This window comes from Sceloporus occidentalis, unplaced genomic scaffold (genome assembly GCF_023333645.1).
Source record: "Sceloporus occidentalis isolate IW3139 unplaced genomic scaffold, rSceOcc1.0.p SCAF_3, whole genome shotgun sequence".
NCBI lineage: Eukaryota > Metazoa > Chordata > Lepidosauria > Squamata > Phrynosomatidae > Sceloporus > Sceloporus occidentalis.
In genome coordinates this window covers 117339558-117359761 of record NW_028316983.1, presented here as the reverse complement: position 1 = coordinate 117359761, position 20204 = coordinate 117339558, and the positions used below count along the sequence as shown (strand labels likewise).

The 20204-nt window shown below is 38.8% G+C and overlaps 1 protein-coding gene across 1 annotated transcript in view; it reads left to right on the top strand.

Annotated features, from left to right (window-relative positions):
• TDRD5 (tudor domain containing 5) overlaps nucleotides 1-18967 on the top strand; it is a 53430-nt gene extending 34463 nt beyond the window's left edge. The window contains exons 15-18 of the mRNA XM_089515931.1: nucleotides 1884-2096; nucleotides 3152-3244; nucleotides 16616-16778; nucleotides 17595-18967. Of these exons, the coding sequence (XP_089372057.1) occupies nucleotides 1884-2096; nucleotides 3152-3244; nucleotides 16616-16778; nucleotides 17595-17839 (714 nt within the window). The 3' untranslated portion in view covers nucleotides 17840-18967. The remainder of the gene's footprint in view (nucleotides 1-1883; nucleotides 2097-3151; nucleotides 3245-16615; nucleotides 16779-17594) is intronic.
• The last annotated feature ends 1237 nt before the right edge of the window (nucleotides 18968-20204 follow it).

Here is a 20204-nt window from a genome sequence, read left to right as displayed (position 1 = left end):
AGAGAGAGTTCCTTTTAAAAAAAGGTTACAAATCATAGATAAAAAAGCATTTAATAGTATGTGGAGAGAAAACTGTAACATCATTAATGCTTCCCAAAGAATTCTTATTAGACAGCTTTGGGGAACTTCTGTTGAAATTAGAATTTGAAAGGGCTGTATGTATTTCTTTGGGAAAGAGCTAATCAATGGAGAGCTTGTTATTTTTTTATATTTGCAGATGTGCTATTTTTAAAAGCCATTTACTGTGTAGCTCGGTCATTTAGGGCATATAGTATAAAAACTTTGTCTCACACTTCAGCCAAAAGATTCCAAGAACAGCTTATTATTTTAATTATTTATTTGTTCATTAGTTCACAGCCTGTCCCCAAGGCAGAGTGTGCCAGATAAAAAATCCATTAAAAAGAAAATCCATTTTCACTAAACTAGTTTTACAATATACAGTCAGTTCAAACAATACCAAAGGCCAACTCTGGTTTTGAGAACCAAAGTCCATAGAAGCCAGGCTTTCTTGGCTGTCTTCCAGAAACTAAAAAGATAGGGAGCCAGACTTGTTTTCCTTAAGAGGTAGCTCCACAATCGAGAAGCTGCTTAGAAAGAGTGAGCCTCTTGTTGTTTACTCAATAACCTGAGGTCCCAGTGTGATGGGAAATGCATCAGGGCCTCAGTTGAGGATCTTAAATTCTGGGCAAGGTTGTAGGAGTAGATAGTTCTCCAGATATTCTGGCACCAAACCATTTTTGGTTTTCTGTGTCTAAACTATCACCTTTAATTAATCAGTATATGGTTTCTACACTGCACACCATTCGGCAGTATTTTGCACTGATGGTAGCATTTTCATTTTTCAGAGAGACCCACATACAGCACACTACAGTAGTCTAATTAGGAGGAAACATCAGAAACATTAAAAAGTTGGAAAGCAGGGGAAATCTGCCCTGTGCCCCAAAAAAAGCTCTCCAGAGAGTTGATATTCTGTCCTGTAAAAGTGGTCCCCCTTAAGACAAACCAGAAGGAAATCCGGAGAAAAAAGAATAATGAAATTAAAATTAAAGCATAAAAGTTTGTGTAAAGATTATCACCAACAGTCCCAGCTTAAGACTCAGCTTTAGTTTAACTGGTGGCATGGATACTGCATTTGATGCAAGACCAGCAGGAGGAAAAGACATGGTCATTGTTGAAGAATACAGAATCTTTCAAGCTGAGTGTTATCTCTTGGCCTGTAGGAGCTGTAGACAAACTGTAATTTAAGATCTAGTTGGAATCTGGTGCTCATCCCTCCTAACTAAGGGGTTTCCTGGATCAATCAGAGTGCATTGCACATTTCCTTGGTATTTTAGATAGAGTTCTACCAGGTGACCTGCACTCCATTCTAGTTTCATTTGAACTTCTTGTCAAGTTTCTTCCATGTTTAACAAAAATGAGTTAAATAAGTTCTATTTCATCCTGGTAGGAGTTTACTGTGTGTGCGTGTGCCTTCAAGTTGTCTGTTGACCTATGATGAAGCCATGAATTTCATGGGGTTTTCTTAGGCAAGAAATACTAAGGGGTGGTTTTTCCAATTCCTTCCTAGCCTACAGCACCTGCTATTCCTTGGTGGTCTCCCATCCTGGAAGCTAAACAGCCCTAGTTAGGGCTGACCCTGTTTAGCTTCCAGGATCAGACTGGATCTGGTGCCTTTAGGCATTTTGCCCCAAAGTTTACTACAGTGCATTATAAAGTGTGTTCTGTGTTAAACAATATGAATACATGTAAATTACTTTCAGTAAATAGTATTTTGTGGGAGGTTGTCCAGTCTATGAATTCTGTAAAGCTAAACATGTTAAATAAAAGCTATTTTCCATCTTAAAATTGTCAGCACTATAATCATGCCCTGAATATATTTCTAGGATATAGCATCTGAGATGCCATACTTGGAACCAGTGTATTTATGCAAAGAAATTTGGGATGAGAGTTGGATACCTTCTGAATATTGTGGAGAAAAGAAAAATTGTGATACTGGTGCTGATTTGTGCTCAGATACTGCAAGATCTTATTGTCAAACACTAAGTAACGAAGAAAGCAAGAATGATACTCAGCACAGCCAAGATGTGACACATGAGGTAGTAGTTCAATGTTGAGAGGAGAATGATAAGTAAATGGTCATTAATGATGTTGCAACACTTTCTTATGTTATTGTGTCCCTTTGTTATTGTGTGCCTTCAAGTTATTTCCCACTTATGACAACCCTAAGGTGAATTTATCGCAGGGTTTTCTTGGCAAGATTTGTTCAGAGCAGGATTGCCTTTGCCTCCCTCTGAAGCTGTGAGAGTGTGACTTGATTAAGGTCACCCAGTGGGTTTCCATGGCTGAATGGGTATTTGAACCCCATTCTCCAAAGTCATAGTCCAGTGCTCAAACAACTTAGCCACACTGGCTGCTTACACCCCTTAGCTATGTTTATTGTTTCTTATCCTTATGGATGTGACTGGATGCAGTGCTTTTAAAGGTTCTAAAGATAATAGCATATATTTATTTATTTATTTTAAAATATATCCTGCTCTTTAAGGAATAAAGTGTAAATGGTTAACATGTTAAAAACAATAAAGAATCAGATTTAAAAAAATTAAGCAAGACCCAAAAAGCAGAATGACTTCAGCAGTGGTACAATTTTTTAAAAAAAACCACAAATCATCAAAGCACCAATGAAATTGACAGCAAAAATGTCTTGTGCAACAACTGTTGGTGTCAGATCCCTGTTGAAAGAGACAGGCCTTCACGTAGCACCTGTTAGCATATAGTATTATAGTTTGGCAGGCCTCCCTATAAGGGGAGCCTTTCATTATATCAGTGCCACTGCTAAAACGACTCTTCTAGTAACTTCTGTCCTTCATTCTTCTCGGCCATTGTTTCCACTGCTGTGCTGAGATCTGTTAGACAAAATGATACAGCAGTAAAGAGGAAAGATATGAAAATCTGAACTATTCCAATCCTCTTAAACTCAATCTTTTCTAATAGCATTTTCCTGCCAAATACATATACTTTACTCAACTTACCCGTTTCCTGCATACTATTTCTCTGTACACAAATTTGAATTTATTTATTTTTTTATGTTTTAGTTTTTGGTTTGGTTTTGGTTTTTTTGTTCATTTTCAAAAATGTGTTAAATCATTTCTAGAAGAAAGAGGAGACCTTGAGTGCTACTGAGACAATAACATGTCCTAATCTGGAACCTCTGAGCCAAATCATGGACTCATCTGGAGGAACTGAGGTAAGTTTATTTGTACTGTCTTAACTTGAAATAACTATGGCACTTAGTAAGAGAGGGTACATGCTTCATAACTCAGGATAGAGGTTGGTTGAAAGTTATAGCATGTTTTTCCCCTTCATGGAGATAATTGTACAGTCGGCCCTTCTTATACATGGATTTGTTATACACGGATTCAAGCATACACGGTTTGAAAATGTTTAAAAAAAATATAAATTTCAAATATCAAACCTTGATTTTCCATTTTTTATTTTGCTATGTCATATTTAATGGGACTTGAGCATATACCAATTTGTTATCCACGGGGGATCTTGGAACCAAACCCCAGTGTATAACAAGGGTCCACTGTGTATGCCTTCTTGCTTCTAAGTCTAAAACTATGCAGTCTGATGACGCTTGAAAAGAGGTCTTCAGGGATTAGAGTGATAATGTTTAAGCTATCTTGTTTTTGTCCCTCCCCTATTGATCCTGGTTTTCTATATAACCCTTGTTATTTTTCCGTCTTCAGTCTTTTTCCTTCACTGGTAGGGGTTATCCAGCAGTGATAGCTCACCCTACTGCCTTCAGAGGCAAGCTGTGGTTTTTGGTTTGGTCGCATTCACTGGGAGGACCCCTACCACTTCCAGTCCTGTTTGCGTGAAGGTAACACACAGGGCCTTGCAGAGCGCTAGTTCTGCACATGCAACTAAAGTCTTGTCAATGACTGTCTTGCCAAGTTTGTGATCCTGATTGTAGAAATTCCTGCTGTATGTCATAAGGAAGACGCGACTAAAATTTTGGTGCAAGCTAACTTCTGGCAGGAGATTATGCAGCACAGGGAAAAAAGGTTGCCTTTTAGTTGACAGCAGATCCAGATCTTCTGTGTGAAGAAAAAATCAAGCTCTGGCTATTAGAGAAGCTTTACTTCTGGATTTCTTCCTTGTAAAGGGGCACCAGTTGTATCCTAAACAAGGAGAGTCCTCCTTTCCACTGACCACAGGGCTATCTGTCTGGCACAGAAGGAATATAATCAGGCTCTTCCAAACTAATTATGGCAAGAATGGAGAGGAAACAAGTAGCAACCCTTCACATTCTGCTCAAATTCAAGTTTGTAGCAAGACAGAAATTTTGTAGTTGATTGTCTACAAGGGGTGTGTACTATGTCTTAAGGAAACTAGCTTACTATATTTGTAGTTTTTACTAAAACATTGATTCCATGTGGTTGAGCTAATTTACAGTTTATATAAATAAAACCTTATACCAAACTCGGAAGCTTCAAATGGTGCAGAACATGGCGGCCCGGCTGGTCACTGGTGCTCCCAGGACCAGCCACATAACACCGGTTTTAAGAGGTCTCCATTGGCTGCCCATTCGTTTCCGAGCTCAATATAAGGTGTTGGTAATTACCTATAAAGCCCTAAATGGCTTGGGCCCAGGATACCTAAAGGACCGCCTCTCCCCGTACATTCCGCCTCGCACCCTCAGAACGTCTGGGCAGCAGCTACTGAAGGTGCCTGGGGCTAGGTTAGCCTCCACTTCGCAGAGGACGTTTTCCACAGCTGCCCCAGCCCTTTGGAATGCGCTGCCCACAGAGCTCCGCTCGTCTACCACCCTGGCCCAATTTAGGAAGGACCTGAAAACCTTCCTATTCCAACAGGCATTCCCCGAATAGATATCCTGCGGGCCTCCCTCCTCTTTCGTGGCCAAGAGGTTGGGCCATGGGGCTTTTTACTGTTGGGTTTGAGTTTGTGTATTTGTGTATTTGGGTATTTTTATTGTATTTTTATTGGATTGTATTTTAAATTGTTTGTTTTTATTGTTGTAAGCCGCCCTGATCGAAGGAAGGGCGGCATATAAATAAAGAATTTATTATTATTATTATTATTATGACTTCCGGGCAAGATGGTGCTGTAGAAGGACACAAGTGAGGGGTGCTCCCAAAACTTTACCTTCATGGTGATGGAAAATGAGGGAACTGATTAAAGAATTTGAATCGTTTGATGTTTGGAGACACTTATAAAAAGAAGCTAAAGGCTATACTTTTTATTCTGCGGTACAAGATTCTTTTTTTAGGATTGACCTGATGTACGCAACAAAACCTCTTCTGCCCTGGATACTATCTATGGACATATTGCTAAAGTGGACTTCAGATCATAATCCTATCCAGATCAAACATAGGAAAAGATTCAGACTTTAGAGATTACAAGCAGATCTACTTAATAAAGAAGACAATTTAAAGATAATCAAAGAAGCATTAACATTATACTTTAAAGAAAACAACGGAAGGGGTGGCACACAAAACAATTTGGGACGCAGGCAAATCGGTCATAAGAGTAATACTAATTAAGCTACAGTCAGAACAAAGGAAAAAAGAGAGAGAAGAAGAAAAAAGATTGACACAAGAACTCCGAGTCAAGGAAGAGGAGTGTAAAAGATCCGGAGAAAAGAAATTAAAAATACAAGTAGAAAATATTCAATAACAATTAAAATTAAATGCAGCTAATGAGATTGCAAAGAAACTTTGAAAGATTAGACAACTTACACTTTTGAGTTAGGAACAAAGCAAGCAGACTATTGGCACACAAACTGAGAGAAGAACAAGATAAAAAACTAATTACAGAAATATTTAATAAAGGAGTTAAAATTACAAATCCAAACCACGTTCAAGAATTATTTTGAGAATTTATATAAAGAACAGGAAAACAATACAAAGGGAGAGAAGATAACTAGAACCTTAAACAACTCTGAGTGCCCTAAACTAAGTGATGAAGAATGAACTGGTCTCAACCAAAAATTTAGCACGGCCGAGATTTTGGAGGCTATAAAGAAAATGAAACAAAACAAAACTCTAGATCCAGAAGGGTTCCCAGTAATCTATTATAAGGAAATGGAGAAAGAACTTGTAAAGCCACTAAAAGACACTTTAAATGAGATCCTTGGCCACAGGATCCCGGATTCCTGAAAAGAGGCATACATCTCATTAATTCCCAAGGATAAAAAGGATATAAGAGACATCAAGAATTATTAATACAGACTATAAAATATTTACCAGCATAATTGTGGAAAGATTGAAAAAAATAATGAAGAACATCATTCATACAGATCAAAATGGCTTTCTGCCAGGCAGGAATTTGAGAGATAATATTTGAACAACTCTGGATATTATAGAATATTATGAACATAACAACGAAAGGAAACTCACCTTAATTCTTTTGGATGTGGAAAGGCGTTTGATAGGGTCAACTGGCAGTTCCTATTAGCAACCATTGAACGAATGAATATGGGGAACAATGGATTAAAGCGATCTACAGTGAGCAGAAAGCGCAATTAATCATTAACCAAGAAAGATCGGAACAATTCAGAATTGAAAAAGGAACTCGCCAGGGTTGCCTGCTTTCTCCTCTCCTTTTTATACTGACTTTAGAAGTACTAAATATAAAAATAAGAGAGGAGAAACTTATACAAGGAATACAAGTTAAAGATCATGTCTACAAATTAAAAGCTTATACTGATGACATAATTTTATATTTGGGTGATTCTTTAAATGGCATACATCATCTTCTAGCAATAATACAGGAATATGGAGAAGTAGCCAACTTTAAAATTAATCAAAATAAAACTGTAATCCTCTCCAATAATATGTCAAGGGATGAAGAAAAAGAACTCAGCTTAATATCCGGCTGTAGAGTAGGGGGAAAAAAGGAAGATATTTGGGTATACAACTATCTAAATGAAACTTGGACCTTTTCCAAAACAACTATGGAAAAACTTGGGCAGATATTAAAATCAACGTGGAAAGATGGTCTAAACTCCATCTCTCTCTTTCTCTCTCTCTCTCTCTCTGGGAAAATTGCAGCCATTAACATGAGCATTCTACCTAGGCTTATCTTTTTGTTTCAAAATCTGCATATTATAGATGATTTAAGTTGCTTTGATCGCTTGCAGTTCCTGTGGGAAGGAAAGAAACCTAGGATAAGGTAGAAAATTGTGACCGATGACAGAAAGAGAGGAGGAATGGCACTCCCCAATCTCAAGTTATATTTTTATTCAGCATTGTCTGCTTTGGATTGAAGATTGGGCAAGATTAGAAAATGAAAAGTTGCTTTGTTTAGAAAGCAGCAGACTTAGATTTGGATTTCGTGCCTTTTTATGGTATGGGAAAACTAAAGCTAATAAAGAATTTTCGTTTCATATTAGGAAAGCTCTGATAAACACTTGGTTAAAGATTAAAGGGAAAAAATTATATAAAATTACCGCTATGGATTTCTACACAGGAAGCGTTGTTCAGGAGATCCAGAAAAGACAAAAGCACATCATGGCTAACTTACAAGGATTTAATAAATAACAAAGAAAAGGAAGGTTTTGTCCCAAAATCACTGGAGCAGCTAAATGATGAGGGGAAAATCAGCAATTGGTTCAACTATTTACAATTGACAGAAAAATTGAAACAAGACAAAAAAAGAACCAGGACTAAACAGAGAAGCTGCAGTAATAGATACAATTTTATTTGGTGAGGGAAATGGCCATATCTGATGATCCCTGTGGTGCAAGCAACCCAAACAGCGGCCCTGTCTTGGCACTTAGTCCCAGGATATCCTTTATTTTTCAATTGGACTGGGCTGCTTGAAGACCGGTGAGTGTTTGTTCCTCCCTTGCCTCCCACCTGCCTCAGGTAGGATATAAGCAAGCCTGGCCTTTTTTTTCCTTGTTGGACTGGGCTGCTTGAAGACCAGTGAGTGTTTCTTTGTTCCTTTATTTTCCCCCAAATCTCCTGTTCTTGATTCACACTCCCTGTGAAGTTGAATGAGACTCTTGGAAAATTTCGAATCACACTGCCACCACCCAGTCAATTTATAGTAACCTTTCCTTAACACACACTGGGACTTGTTAAGGATTTATAGTTCCCTTCCCTTTCTGAACTAAGCAAGCGATAACCAAACTAAGGTACATGTACAGAAGTGTAGGAAAAGTAGATACTTTTAAAGAAAATATTTATTCTATTAACAGAAATAATATAAATCATACAAGGTCTTTTGACCTTGCAGGTAGAATACGTATAGTTATCAGATATTCATTTCAAGCAAGCCAACAGAAACAAAATTAATAAGGCCTAACTGTTCTAGCTGACACTTTCCTAAGTACTGATACAGAGATAGAATCTTCTGGCCTAGATGGGTTTGAGATGTAGTTACTAGCCTTGTCCTAGCACAAACTACCTTCCAAGTATGCTTTCTTGACACAGGCTCAACACTGCAGTTTTTCCCAATCGGCAAGACCCACATCAAGTGAAATACTCTCACTTCAGACTCCCCACTACAGAAGCTCCTCCAACTGATCTCAGAGGCCTTTTACATATTATATGGCACACTGTATAACCAAATACTACAAGGTGTTGAAGGAGAGAGACCTAGAGCAAGAAGAGATAACATGATTACATGGGCCCAGGATCTTAGGAAACCGATACAACTGATGGAATTGGAAAGAGCAATAAGGAAATCCAACAGCTTTACTCTCTGCCAAAATTATAGGGAGAACTTTTTCAAGATGCTTCACAGATGGTACATCATGCCACTTAAACTCAAAATCATTTACAAAACAGGCAGCTCAGACTGTACATTTCCACATATGTGGTGGAGATGTCACAAAGCAGAAACATATTGGAAAAGAATAAATGCTTTACTAATAGAGATCACTCATATAAAACTTTTGTTTAATCTTTATCTTTATTTATTAAACATGCTACCAGAGCTTGAACAGGGGAAAAATAAATCCAGCAGATGGATAATCTTATACATGATAACCATAGATAATCTTACACATGATAACCACTATGCTAAATATTGGAAGAGAGAACAAATTCCAACAGAAGAGGAATCGCTGAGCAATCTAAATGAAGCCATGCAGATGGATATCTTAACCACCCTAATGAAGGAACAAACTAAGGAAGAAGCTGAAAAAGACTGGCTATGTGTACAAGAATATAAGAAAACTAGACAGGGTAAAACATAAAATAAAGTCAACCTCTTAACTGTTGGATGTTCTCCTACATCTTGACAATGAAGGGAACTTCATTACTAACAACACTAGAGTCGCATGATTTATCTTTGTTCTCTTCTGTTTTGAGAGATGGTGGATAATCATTTAGAATAGATTTATAATATAAAATGTGAATATATAAATGCTTTACTGTTAAGCTGTAAACATGATGCTAATCATAGCTAACCCTAGCAGGCTAAACTCTAAATTAATCTTCATAATATTCTGTTTTTGCTCTTCTCTGTTGTGTGTTCCTCTGTTGTGTGTGTTCTCTTGCAGAATACAAGAGAGAATATCTACAACTCTTTTTTTGTTGTTCTTGAATTAAATCCAAGACGGAAAAAAAAATCTTATTTTTTAAAGGAGATGTAAACTAATAAGATAAACTTATTTACCTGGAGGTATTATAAGACTGAAACACAGAATCATAGAGTTGGAAGAGACCACAAGGGCTGACCAGTCCAACCCCCTGCCATGCAGGAGCTCTCAATCAAAGAATCCCCTCTAAGAAAGGAGACTCCACCACTCTCCATTGAGGTAGTGTGTTCCACTGTCAAACAGCCCTTACTGTCAGGAGGTTTCTCCTAATGTTGAGGTGGAATCTCTTTTCCTGCAGCTTGCATCCATTGTTCCGGGTCCTAGTCTCTGGAGCAGCAGAAAACAAGCTTGCTCCCTCCTCAATATGACATCCCTTCAAATATTTAAACAGGGCTATCATATCACCCCTTAACCTTCTTTTCTCCAGGCTAAACGTACCCAGCTCCCTAAGGCGTTCCTCATAGGGCATGGTTTCCAGACCCTTCACCATTTTAGTCGCCCTCCTTTGGACACGCTCCACTTTCTCAATGTCCTTTTTGCATTGTGGTGCCCAGAACTGGACACAGTATTCCAGGTGGGGCCTGACCAGAGCAGAATAGAGTGGCACTATTATTTCCCTTGATCTAGACACTATACTTCAATTGATGCAGCTAAAATCACATTGGCCTTGTTAGCTGCTGCATCGCACTGTTGACTCATGTTCAGTTTGTGGTCTACTTGGACTCCCAGATCCCTTTCACACATAGTCTCATTCAGCCAGGTGTTAACCCATCCTATATCTGTTCATTTCATTTTTCCTCCCTAAGTGCAGCACCTTGCATTTCTCCGTGTTGAAATTCATTTTGTTAACTTTGGTCCAGCTTTCTAGTTCAGGTCATTTTGAATTTTGAATTTTGATCCTGTCCTCTGGGGTATTAGCTACTCCTCCTAATTTGGTGTCATCTGGAAATTTGATAAGTATACCCCAATTCTATCATCTAAGTCATTGAAGATGTTGAATAGCACTGGGCTCAGGATGGACCCCTGTGGGACCCCACTGGTCACTTCTCTCCAGGATGAAAAGGCACCATTGTTGAGCCTTTGGGTTTGGCCAGTCAGCCAATTTCAAATCCATGTAACAGTTATATTGTCTAGCCCCCATTTCACTAGCTTCTTTGCAAGAATGTCATGGGGAACCCTGTCAAAAGCTTTACTGAAATCAAGATATGCAATATCCACAGCATTCCTTTCATCTATCAAGCTGGTAATTTTATCAAAAAGAGAGAGAGAGAAATAAAGAAAGATATGATTTTATTCCTATTAGGGATAATAACAGATACAAAGATAGAAAAGGAATATGGTAAAGTGATATTTTACCTGGTGACTGCAGCAAGAATGGTCTTTGCAAGAAAATGGAAGTGTAAAGAAACACCGGTAAAGGAGGAATGGTACAACAAGATATATGACATGATAATATCAGATAAATTAACATATTTACTCAGACTTGTTTCTCTGAAACCCGTGTTGACTTTTTGTAATTATGGCATTGCTTTCTAGATGTTCACAGACTCTCTGTTTAATGATCTGCTCTAGAATCTTTCCTGGTATATATGTCAGACTAACTGGACAATAACTGTTGGGATCCTCTTTCCCCCCTTTTTTGAAGATGGGGACAAGGTTTGCCCTACTCCAGTCTGCTGGGACTTCTCCTGTTCTCCAGGAGTTCTCAAAGGTTATTGCCAATGGCTCTGATATTATATTTGCCAGTTCTTATAATACCCTTGGATGTAGTTCATTTGGTCCTGGAGACTTATATTCGTTTAGATTAAACAGGTATTCCTGTACTATCTCTTTACTTATTCTTTGCTGAATTTCCCCTGTCCTGTTCTCTGCTTCATTTTCCTGAGGCTGAGTACCCTTTTCCTTTTCTAAGAACACTGAGGCAAAGAAGGTGTTGAGTAATTCTGCCTTTTTTCTCTCCTCTGTTAGCATTTTGCCATCTTCTCCACACAGTGGCCCTACCATTTCCTCCTCCTTCCTTTTGCTGCGGACATACCCAAAAAAGCCCGTTTTCTTGTTCTTAACCTCTCTAACAAGCCTGAGTTCATTCTGCGCTTTAGGTTTTCTGACTTTACCCCTACACATGCCTGCTATTTCTTTGAATTCCTCTTTGGTGATTTCCCCATTTTCCCATTTCTTATACATGTTTCATTTCAAACTTAGCTCAGTTGAACATTCCTTAGTCATCCATCCTGGTTTCTTGAAACATCTCCCATTTTTCTTCCTCAATGGAACTGTTTGAAATTGTGCCTTCAGTATCTCCCTTTTGAGAAACTCCCATCCATCTTGAACTCCCTTCTCTTTTAGTATTCCTGACCATGGGATCACCTCCAGTATTTCTCTTAAGTTTACTAAAATCAGCTTTCCTAAAGTCTAGAATGCATTTCTGACTATGCCTGGCTTCTCCTTTCTATCATATAGCAAAATCCAGGAGAACATGGTCATTTCCATCTAAGGATCCCACCACTTCCACCCCATTAACTAGGTCATCCCTGTTGGTTAGGATCACATCCAGAATAGCTGATCCCCTTGTTGCCTCTTCCACCTTTTGGACAATGGAATTGTCTCCAAGGCAAGTGAGGAATTTGCTAGACTTTGAGGATTTAACTGAGTTTGGATTCCAGCAAATATCAGGATAGTTGAATTGACCCACCACTACTACATCTCTCCTTTCTGAGTGTGTGGTCATCTGTTCTAGAAAGGCATCATCCAATTCCTCTAGCTGACTTGGGGGTCTGTAGTAGACTCCCACAGTAACATCCCTGTTGTTTCCCTCCCCTTTAATTTTTATCCAGATGCTCTCCACCTGGCTTCCAGGATTGATGTCCTGGATCTCTTCACTGGTGTAAATGTCCCTGACATATAAGGCTATTCCTCCTCCTTTCCTGTTTGGCCTATTTCTCTTAAAAAGATTATACCCCTGTATTTCTACATTCCAATAGTGAGATTCATCCCACCAGGTTTCAGTGAGGCCTATTATATCATATTTGCTTTGTTGTACTAGGAGTTTGAGTTCATCTTGCTTATTACCCATGCTCTGTGCATTAGTGTAGAGACATCTTAAACCATGGGTTCACCCTACTTGCTTCCTGAGCAAGTTTTTTTGCCTCCCACTTTTGGGTCCTTGCACTGTTTGTCTTGCTCCCTCTATGACAGATTGGCTATTTTCTCCAGCCCTTTTGCCTTTCAGAATACTGTCTCCCTCCCCCACATAACTCAGTTTAAAGCCCTCCTGATTAAATTTTTGAGACTTTCTGCAAAAACGTTTTTGCCAACTGGCGTGAGATGCAACCCATCCCTTGCCAGAAGTCCCTCCTCATGGAACCTCAAACCATGATCCAGAAATCCAAATCGTTCTTGGCGGCACCATCTGCGGAGCCAGTTATTCACCTCTTCTATTTTCCTCTCCCTTCCTGGACCATGCCCTTCGAAGCAAATCACTATAAGCTAGCTTTATATGGGGAGCTTACCCACCTGACCTCGTGTAAGAAATACTGTTCCAGTTTCTGATCACTTTATAATTGTATTGTATTGCTGTATGACAATAAGCTAGTTTTAACGTAATTATTTTTATTGTATTTTATTGATGTGTTCTTGTATGTATTTTATGGGTTGTAATCCCACCTCGATCCATTCAGGAGGGACGAGAAAATATAAATAAATAAATTATTATTATTATTTGTCTTGTTTTTGTCTTTGTTTTCTTGCTTGTTTTTCTGTCTGTTATCTTGTATGTATATTTTTGTACATTGTGGCGTTTTTGTATGTATTATTTAATAAATTTAAATGAAATAAATAAAGACTGTATCTGAATATTAACTATCTCTACTGTTTGGGATGAATTACTGGTAACTATTATTAACTATGATTGTGTCTCCTGCGTGTTTATAGTCCTCCTTATTCTGCTTCCTGTAATGGTTGTCCTGTAAAGCCACTTTTCTATTGCTTTTGTACTTTATATGGAAGTGTTTTTGTAGCTGAAAAATGAAAACATTGAGGAAGATGAGGTTGCTGCTCCAAAAACCATGAACATGCAATAAAACACCATAAAATATAAAATGGAATGGAATGCATTTGTAAGTATGCAGTGATCACATGCTAGGGAGCTGGGGTTATTGAGCTTTTCATAGAAAACTCAAAAGACAAGCAGTGGACACATTAAATAATGCAAATATCTGAAGCAGCATATAATACAGGAATATGGAATGTGAGAAGCATGAACCAAGGGAAACTAGAAATAGTAAAAAAATTGAAAAAAAGAAATGGAATACTTAAACATAGCAATACTAGAGCAGAGTGAGCTAAAATGGACAGGAATGGGTCACTTTGATTCAGATAACTACACAGTGTTTTACTCAGGAAATGAAAAGACACAAAGAAACAGGGTGGCCTTCATACTAAGGGGAGATGTGGCAAAAGCATTCAAAGGATAGAATGCAAAATCAGACTGAACCATGTCAATAAGGCTTCATGGAAAACCTATAAATATCATCATAATCCAAATGTATGCAACCCTTTAAAAAAAAAACCTAAAACACCATTTTCACATTCCACATTGTTTTATTGCATATTTCATTTGTTGTTATTTGTTTATAAATTGCCATCAGTTTACATAGTTCATTTCTATAGAATTCTGCATTTTGTAGTTTGTTGTTGCAACAGAGGTCCCTGACAGAGGCTACATAGCTCACAAAACTATCAATCCAAGATTTCTATAGGCCTGTGTCATGGCAGTTAAAGCAGTACCAAATTGCGTTATTTCTGTAATGCAAATTAAACCTATGTCTCTGAATTCTTGCCACTTGGAAGAGAACTTAGCAAAGGTTGGTTTTGGATCTTTCTCCCAACTCCTATGGGGGAGGAGGGGGGAGAAAGAAGCTACCAAACAGCTATGAGAAGAAGAGGGACTCCCTTCTACTCTAGAAAGCATATCTAGTGGTGGCCATATAGCAAAGTACAATAACATCCAAAATCCACAAAATAGCGATACCTTTTTTAACTACCTAAAAATGCATAAAATAGATGATGCAAGCTTTCAAAGCTCAACTGGCTCCTTCATTAGGCAAAGGTATTAAAAATCAAACAAGAGAAAGGTATCGCCGTTTTGTGAATTTTGGATTGAACTGTACTTTGCTGTAAGGCCAACACAGCTACTTGTGAATATGCTTTCTAGATCTGAGGATACTGCATTTTGGTCACACCATAGGAATGCTAAACAAGAGGGAACAAAGGACTGGGGGAAATTAACTATTTGAGGTCTTTACCTCCAACAAAGGTAAAACTTGATTTTTTTTTTTTAAATGAGACAGTATTTGATATGTTTTAAGCAGGATCTAAAAGGTTTTCAGGTGCGACCACACCGAGACTTCCTAAGAAATTCAATATTTTCTGGAAAAGGAGAGGGCAGATAGCTTCACACAGGAGAAAGAAAAAGAAAGGGGGTTTCTGCTAATGGACTTATTTGCAAATTTTATTTCCTGAACTTCACTTCCAGAGCCCATATGGAGAGAAAGAGGGAAGAGCAGCTCCAGTCCCATGCAAGCAACTAACAGGAAAGAGGGACTCTCAGAGCTTAAGGGTTCCTCCCTCCCTTTTTTTCTTCAAACTCACACACACACAATTCTATGGTGGGGGAAGCTAGAGGGAAGGGAAGCTCCAGTCCCAAGCAAGCAAAAAGTTCCACTATGCAGGCAGCATCACCACACACTTCCCAGGATACAACAAAGTCTAGCTTCTCCAAGCCTCTTTTTGCCTCCTTTCACTTCCTACCTCTGGGCTCTGGATTTGGCAATCTCACAGTACCACCCAGAGCCTCAAGGATGGGATGTTGATGAGTTTTCTCCTTGGGTTTCACTCCTGCGTTCAGGAATCTGGGATCTGCTGCTTGAACTGGGCAGGACGTTTTTCAGAGGCTTCAATCCAGCGTTTTTCCGGTTTTTCAGCAGCAATGGAACCCTGTGCTGAACATAAAGAAAACAAAAATAATGACCATTGGAGGACCTATACAATGAGAAACTCAAAATAGTTAAGAGGTTGGATCAAACATTGATTAGAATGGAGAGTGCAGTCAAGAAATAGGAAGACTAGGAATGGGTCCGGAAGCCATGAAACAGAAAAGATCCTAAAGAGTAACAGGGAACCCTGGTAGCACAGTGGTTAAATGCTGGTGCTGCAGCCATAAGGTTGTGCATTTCAATCCCATGGCTCCAAGGTTTACAGCCTTCCATCCTTTCGGAGATTGGTAAAATGAGTACCCATGTTATTGGGTACAATTGGCTTACAAATGGTAAGGTGCTTAGAGAATGCTGAGTTCACTGATAGGTGGTATAGAAATGTAATTGCTAAAGATATACAACTGAGCACCAAAGGTAGACTTTTCAAAGCCATTGTATTTCCCCATCACCATGTACCGATGGGAGATCTGGACAGTGAAGAAAGTGGATAACAAAATCAATTCATTTGAGATTTAGTTCTTGAGAAGAGTGCTAAGGGAACTCTGGACAGCCAAAAAGACAAACAAATGGGTCATTGGACAGATCAAGCCTGAAATCTCCCTGGAAGTCAAGTTGACCAAACTGATGTTCTCATACTTTGGCCACATCATGAAAAGGCATGACTCATTAGAAAAGTCAATAATGCTAGGAAAGGTGGAGGGAAGTAGAAAGAAGAAGACTGCAAGCTAGAAGGATGGATTCAGTTAGGGAGGTCAGAAGTATGAATTTGCAGGACCTAAGCAGAGCAGTGGAGGAAAGCGGGGCTTGGAAATGTCTCATTCATAGGGTGCCATGAGTTGGGATTGACTTGAGGGCAGTTAGCAGTAGCAACAACGTATGCTCAGTTGTATGTTCTTCAGTTTGCTTCACAAATTTCACTGTGTATATTATATATACTCATGCCATGTAAGTGTTAATCTTCATTTTTTCCCTTTTGGCCTGACAATCCTAATTGCATGGATTTCTTTATGGATTAAACCAGCTTTCTTTCTTGTTCAATTGGTTACAGGCAACAAGCTGCCTTGGAGCTGCACCTGATTCTTTGTCACAAACACTGGATGAATTTTACATCTCAATTGCCCATTCTGAGAAATTTGGAGAGCTTTGCCAAGTTGGTGTGGATGTGAACAGTTACACTTCTGAATCTCTTCCATCAACATCTGCCTTACATGGTACTTGTAGCGTTATGGCATAAGTGCATAAATCTAGTTACGTAAATCCTATTGGAATAGTGATCTGGAATTTAGTAACATTAAGTTCTGGAAATCTGAGTTATGATTGTACTGGATCTCCCTTAGTTAAGGGCAAAATACAGTGTTATCCTTTTTAAACAAGTCTAACTGCAAATCACACAAAATGAGATGCAACATGTATGACAGTAATGCCATCTTTATGTTGAGGTTGTGATGTTTCTAACCACATGAGATGTTTCTTCAAGTTTTTTGGCATATCAAAAATTATTGTAGGATATGTCCCTTCTCTAAGAAGCAAGGGTCTATAAGTGGTCCTGATTTAAAAGGGTGAACCAACAAGATGAGTGAGGTGTGGGAGGAAGTGTGAGAACCATACTACCCCGAGTATCTTGAATATTTTCTTACGCATAGCAACTCTTCATTGCTTTACATATAGAAGTATAGGTCCAATTTACACTTACTTGTAGACACATGCAAGCAGCTCCCTCATTGTTCAATTCCACACTGAAAAGTTTGATGAGACCCACAAGAACAAGTTATCTTTGTCCCCCTCTTCCATGAGCCTTGCTTGTCCCCTACTGATGGTTGTATTTAGTTGATGGGAAGGGGGAAATAGAATTTGTTCCTCGCATAATGTTTTAGCCTGCAGATGGTGTGAGAGAGGTGTACAATTCGTTCTTTAAAAGCATGAAACAGCAAAAATGTGACTTATCTATGGTTTGTCAAAACAGAGAACCACATCTTAATCATGTGAGTTATATAAGCCCTGCTGACATTTCCCTTGTTACTATACAGGAGAAACTTCTTCAGATGAGAAGATGGATGAAGCTTCCAGGACCCAAGTAGTTGCCTTGTGTAGCCCGAGCTGCTATCATGGTGACAGGGCCGTAGATCACAATGCCTTAGTGTTCACTGCTGAGCTTCAGGGATCTCCAACCTTCTGTGTCCCTTGCAGCCCTGCTGTAGCTCTGGGAGCCTCTGCCCGCTTAGCCTCAGCTGGTGGCTATTTCTCCTATAGCCGGAGGAAACTGAAGACATAAGGAGAACCAAAGATGATTTGCTTTTCTTTTGGAAGGCTTCATTGTTCAACTGCTTCATTGGACTGACTCAGTGGTTAAAAATCTTTTTTGAGGTTGTAGAAACTCTACCTCATAATAGTTTAGATTCTAGTTTCAGTTTGGTCTAAATGCTGCCTTTTTACCTCTTTTTTTCCATGTTTCTTTTATACTGTTATATAGTTTGGTTGACTCTTCTATTTTTAATATATTGGTTTCAAAACAAATTTGTGAGTTGTCTCATTGCCATGGAGAGTTGAGTGCACTATATGGTAATGTGCTGGATAGTCTGACAGTGTCATGGGGATTTCTTTCCTAGTATGAGTAAAGTCATGGGTTGAAGAGCAAAGAAGTTTTATTTAAAGAATCGCCCACTGCGGGCACCAAAATCAAAAGGATGGTGAACCCTGGGTAACAAACAAACAAAGCTTTTATACATTTGGAAACCTTACCTTTTCCACAAGAGGGCCCATACAGACAGGCCAAAATAAAGCTGCTTCGGGTCACTTTGGAGGTATGCTGTTTAAATGATGCATGCATCCTGAGAGGCTAGAAGCTGCGTGAAAGTTGCGCTCCAGTCCTTAGGAATGGAGTGTGGCTTTGGCACGGCTTCCGGCCTCTTAGGACGCATGCATACCTCCAATGTGACCCAAAGCAGCTTTATTTTGGCCTGTTTGGGCCTTATGTTCATCTGCATCATAAGCAGTTTTCTTTGTTCTTTCTCTGAGGTAATCATTTGCTGAGGGTGCAGGACAACAAAATGTTCATATGCTCCTGTTTGTGTTTATTATGGATGGGTCACTAAATTCATACTTTGTGGGTTCTTCTGTCACACTTGGCCAGTTACTTTTGGAGACAGAAGCTGGACAGCATAGACTCCTGGTCTGATACAACAGGACAAGTTCTTGTCTTCCAGCTTCTGACAACTAGATGGCACTCAAACACAGAACATTGGCCATGGGGAGGTTGTCTTCTTTGCACAATTTCCCTGGTAATTCCTGAAAGATACAGTAAAGTCCTGAAATCAGAGGGAACCACACTGATTCTGTACTTGATTCTGTACTCAGCATTCTGATATTCTAAGCACCAATAGACCAGGAGCTAAACCTGTGTTTTTACATAATGAATGTGAGATGTTGTGTTTTCTAGTTGTGGTTTACTCGTCCAGTTCTTTTTCTATGTAAACATTTTTCATGAAAGCTAAAAACGTTTTTGGGCTTGTGAAAGCAGTTCAGGTACATTACAAATGACTCAAATGTGTGTTTAAAGGTTACCGGAGAGTGTGCGGTTCCAGAAAGTGCGCGCATATATCATCCTCTTCATGTTGACCAGGAGTGGGCAACTGTTACAAGGGGGCTGCCTATTATTATTATTATTATGCTTTATTTATAGAGCACTATAAATTTACACAGTGCTGTACAATCTGTTAAAAACAGAATAGAAAAATTAACCTGCCTAAGGCATACATTCTACAAAATTATTTTAACATAATACATATTAATACATATTAACATTAAATAATAAAATATAGCAAGCAACAAATAAAAAATGAAGCTATGATAACAATCAAGGCTTCCAGGACACCTCGGAGGACCACACATACACACATTAAAATAAAATAATTTTTATTTGCTTCAATTGCCCCTCGGGTGTCCTTTAGGGAGCATTTTTATCATGTTTTTGAATCTCTCTAATACATTTTAGGCCCAGGAGAGGTCTTAAGAAAACCAGGATGATCCCAACATCACTCACTTTTTTTTTTTTAAATGCCTGGGAAGCAAAACATAGCAATTTTTTGATCCCTGGGGAACCAAGTCCACCCATGGGCTGTACTGTGGCCACCCCTATGTAGTCGATTCTTCTATCTGCAAGTTTAGGACTACCTATTGCTAGTGATGTAAATCCCCCCCCCTTACTGCTTCTTTTGAGGGATGGGAAATGTTACTACTCTTCTTACTCCTTTGTAAAAAAAATGAGATATTTCAATGACTTGCCCTCATTCGGGAAGTTTGAGAGTTCCTGACAGATTCCCAAATTATGGGAAGCCAAAAATCCCCCAGAGAACATTGGCTCAAGTTATGCTGCTAAGACTATTTGTGTAATGTGTTATATTAAGCCACTAGGGGGTACTTGTAATTTACACATCTTTTGCATATGTTGAGACTGAGGGACAGCTTTAACAGTGTCTAAGTATTATGTTTCTTTTTCAGTCACAAAGTTCTTACATTAGAGAGTTCAGGGTTTTTTAACAGCATAAAATAATCCGTACACATGGTTGGTGTTTTTGTTTGGTTTTTTACACGATATGTTTTGTAAAATTTCACTCAGATTTGTTGTATGTGTGTGTATA